Source organism: Charadrius vociferus, unplaced genomic scaffold (assembly GCF_000708025.1).
Source record: "Charadrius vociferus isolate BGI_N301 unplaced genomic scaffold, ASM70802v2 scaffold1028, whole genome shotgun sequence".
Lineage (NCBI taxonomy): Eukaryota > Metazoa > Chordata > Aves > Charadriiformes > Charadriidae > Charadrius > Charadrius vociferus.
This window is the reverse complement of record NW_009649564.1, coordinates 858,933-860,775: the sequence shown is the minus strand read 5'-3', so window position 1 is coordinate 860,775 and position 1,843 is coordinate 858,933. Positions and strand designations below refer to the sequence as shown.

Below are 1,843 nucleotides of genomic sequence, written 5' to 3'. Positions count from 1 at the left end.
GCCGAGCGCACGTGGGAGTGGCTGCGGGCGGCCGGTGACAACGCCGACCGGCTCAACCTGGCACGGGACCCCTGCAACCCCACGCCCAACTTCATCCACTGCCGGTGGGCACCTGCCAGCCGGGGCTGGGATGGACTGGGATGGACTGGGATGGACTGGGATGGGATGGGATGGGATGGGATGGGATGGGATGGGGCACCCCCACCTCGGGATGGGACACCCCATGGGATGGGACCCCCCTCCCTGAGATGGGACCCCCCTCGGTATGGACAGGATGGGACCCGCAAGCAGTGGGACCTGCTGGGCTGGGATCCCCTGTGATGGAGATGGGACCCCACTAGTGCTGGGACCCGAGTCCAGAGAAGTCCTCCCCACCATGCTGGGCTGGGACAGGACACCCCCCGCCATGGCTGGAACAGGAGACCCCGTTGCCACTAGGATGGTATCCTCAGGTCTGGGACAGGAACACCCTGAGGCTGTGCTGGAAGGAGATATGGTGGTGCAGGACCCCCATGGGCACTGGGAGCCCACAGACTGGGACAAGGGCACTTTGTCCCCCAAGATAGGGCACATGCAGGGAATGGGACCATACTGGTTTGGCTGGGGTGTGGGGTAGCACCTTGCTGCACCCCAAAACTGGGCAGTGCCAAGCATGGGGCCCTTCTCTGAGCACCCCATCCTGCAGATCATACTTGGACATGGTGAAGGTGGTGGTCTTCCGCTACCTCTTCTGGTTCGTCCTGGTGGTGGTCTTCATCACTGGGGCTACCCGCATCAGCCTCTTCGGCCTCGGCTACCTGCTGGCCTGCTTCTACCTCCTCCTCTTCGGCACCGCCATGCTGCGCAAGCCGGCACGGGCTCGCCTCGTGCTCTGGGACTGCCTCATCCTCTACAACATCACCGTCATCATCTCCAAAAACATGCTGTCGGTGAGCGCTGTCGAGCCCTGACCACGCAACAGCTCCTGGGCTGCTCCTCGGGGCCACCCACCCCTTGGGCATCCCCCGGGAAGGGGACTGGTGGCAGCACTCGTCCCCCTGTGGCTGTCCCCAGACAAACCTCACGCTCTGCACTCTCTCTCCGCAGCTCCTCTCCTGCGTCTTCGTGCAGCAGATGCAGAGCAACTTCTGCTGGGTGATCCAGCTCTTCAGCCTGGTCTGCACCGTCAAGGGCTACTACGACCGTGAGTGCTGGCTTTGGGGAGGGGCTGGGGGCTGCCCTGCTTGAACTGGTGGGGTTGTGGCTGTCCCCAGACAAACCTCACGCTCTGCACTCTCTCTCCGCAGCTCCTCTCCTGCGTCTTCGTGCAGCAGATGCAGAGCAACTTCTGCTGGGTGATCCAGCTCTTCAGCCTGGTCTGCACCGTCAAGGGCTACTACGACCGTGAGTGCTGGCTTTGGGGAGGGGCTGGGGGCTGCCCTGCTTGAACTGGTGGGGTTGGGGGTGCTGGTTTGGGCTGCTGCCTGACCTGTCCGCATCTCTGCCTGCCAGCCAAGGAGATGGGCAAGGACCAGGACTGCTCGCTGCCCGTGGAGGAGGCGGGCATCATCTGGGACAGCATCTGCTTCTTCTTCCTCCTGCTCCAGCGCCGCATCTTCCTCAGTTACTACTTCTTGCACGTCATGCTGGACCTCCAGGCTTCTGCCCTGCAGGCTTCCAGGTGGGGTTGGGGTCCTGGAGGGTCCCCAAGGGTGCCGGGGTACCGGTGCCACCCTCACCCTCCCACCGTCCCCGCAGGGGTGTCGCGCTGTTCAAGGCCAGCATCCTGAAGAGCATGCGCTCCCGGCAAGCCGCCGAGAAGAAGTCGTTGGCCCAGCTGAAGCGGCAGTGAGCGGGGTTTGGG

The 1,843-nt window shown here is 63.9% G+C and overlaps 1 protein-coding gene across 1 annotated transcript in view; it reads left to right on the top strand.

Moving 5' to 3' along the window:
* PIEZO1 (piezo-type mechanosensitive ion channel component 1) overlaps nucleotides 1–1,843 on the top strand; it is a 27,260-nt gene that overhangs the window by 18,562 nt on the left and 6,855 nt on the right. The window contains exons 19-23 of the mRNA XM_009890051.1: nucleotides 7–104; nucleotides 686–929; nucleotides 1,087–1,183; nucleotides 1,492–1,660; nucleotides 1,738–1,827. Coding sequence (XP_009888353.1) covers nucleotides 7–104; nucleotides 686–929; nucleotides 1,087–1,183; nucleotides 1,492–1,660; nucleotides 1,738–1,827 — 698 coding nt within the window. The remainder of the gene's footprint in view (nucleotides 1–6; nucleotides 105–685; nucleotides 930–1,086; nucleotides 1,184–1,491; nucleotides 1,661–1,737; nucleotides 1,828–1,843) is intronic.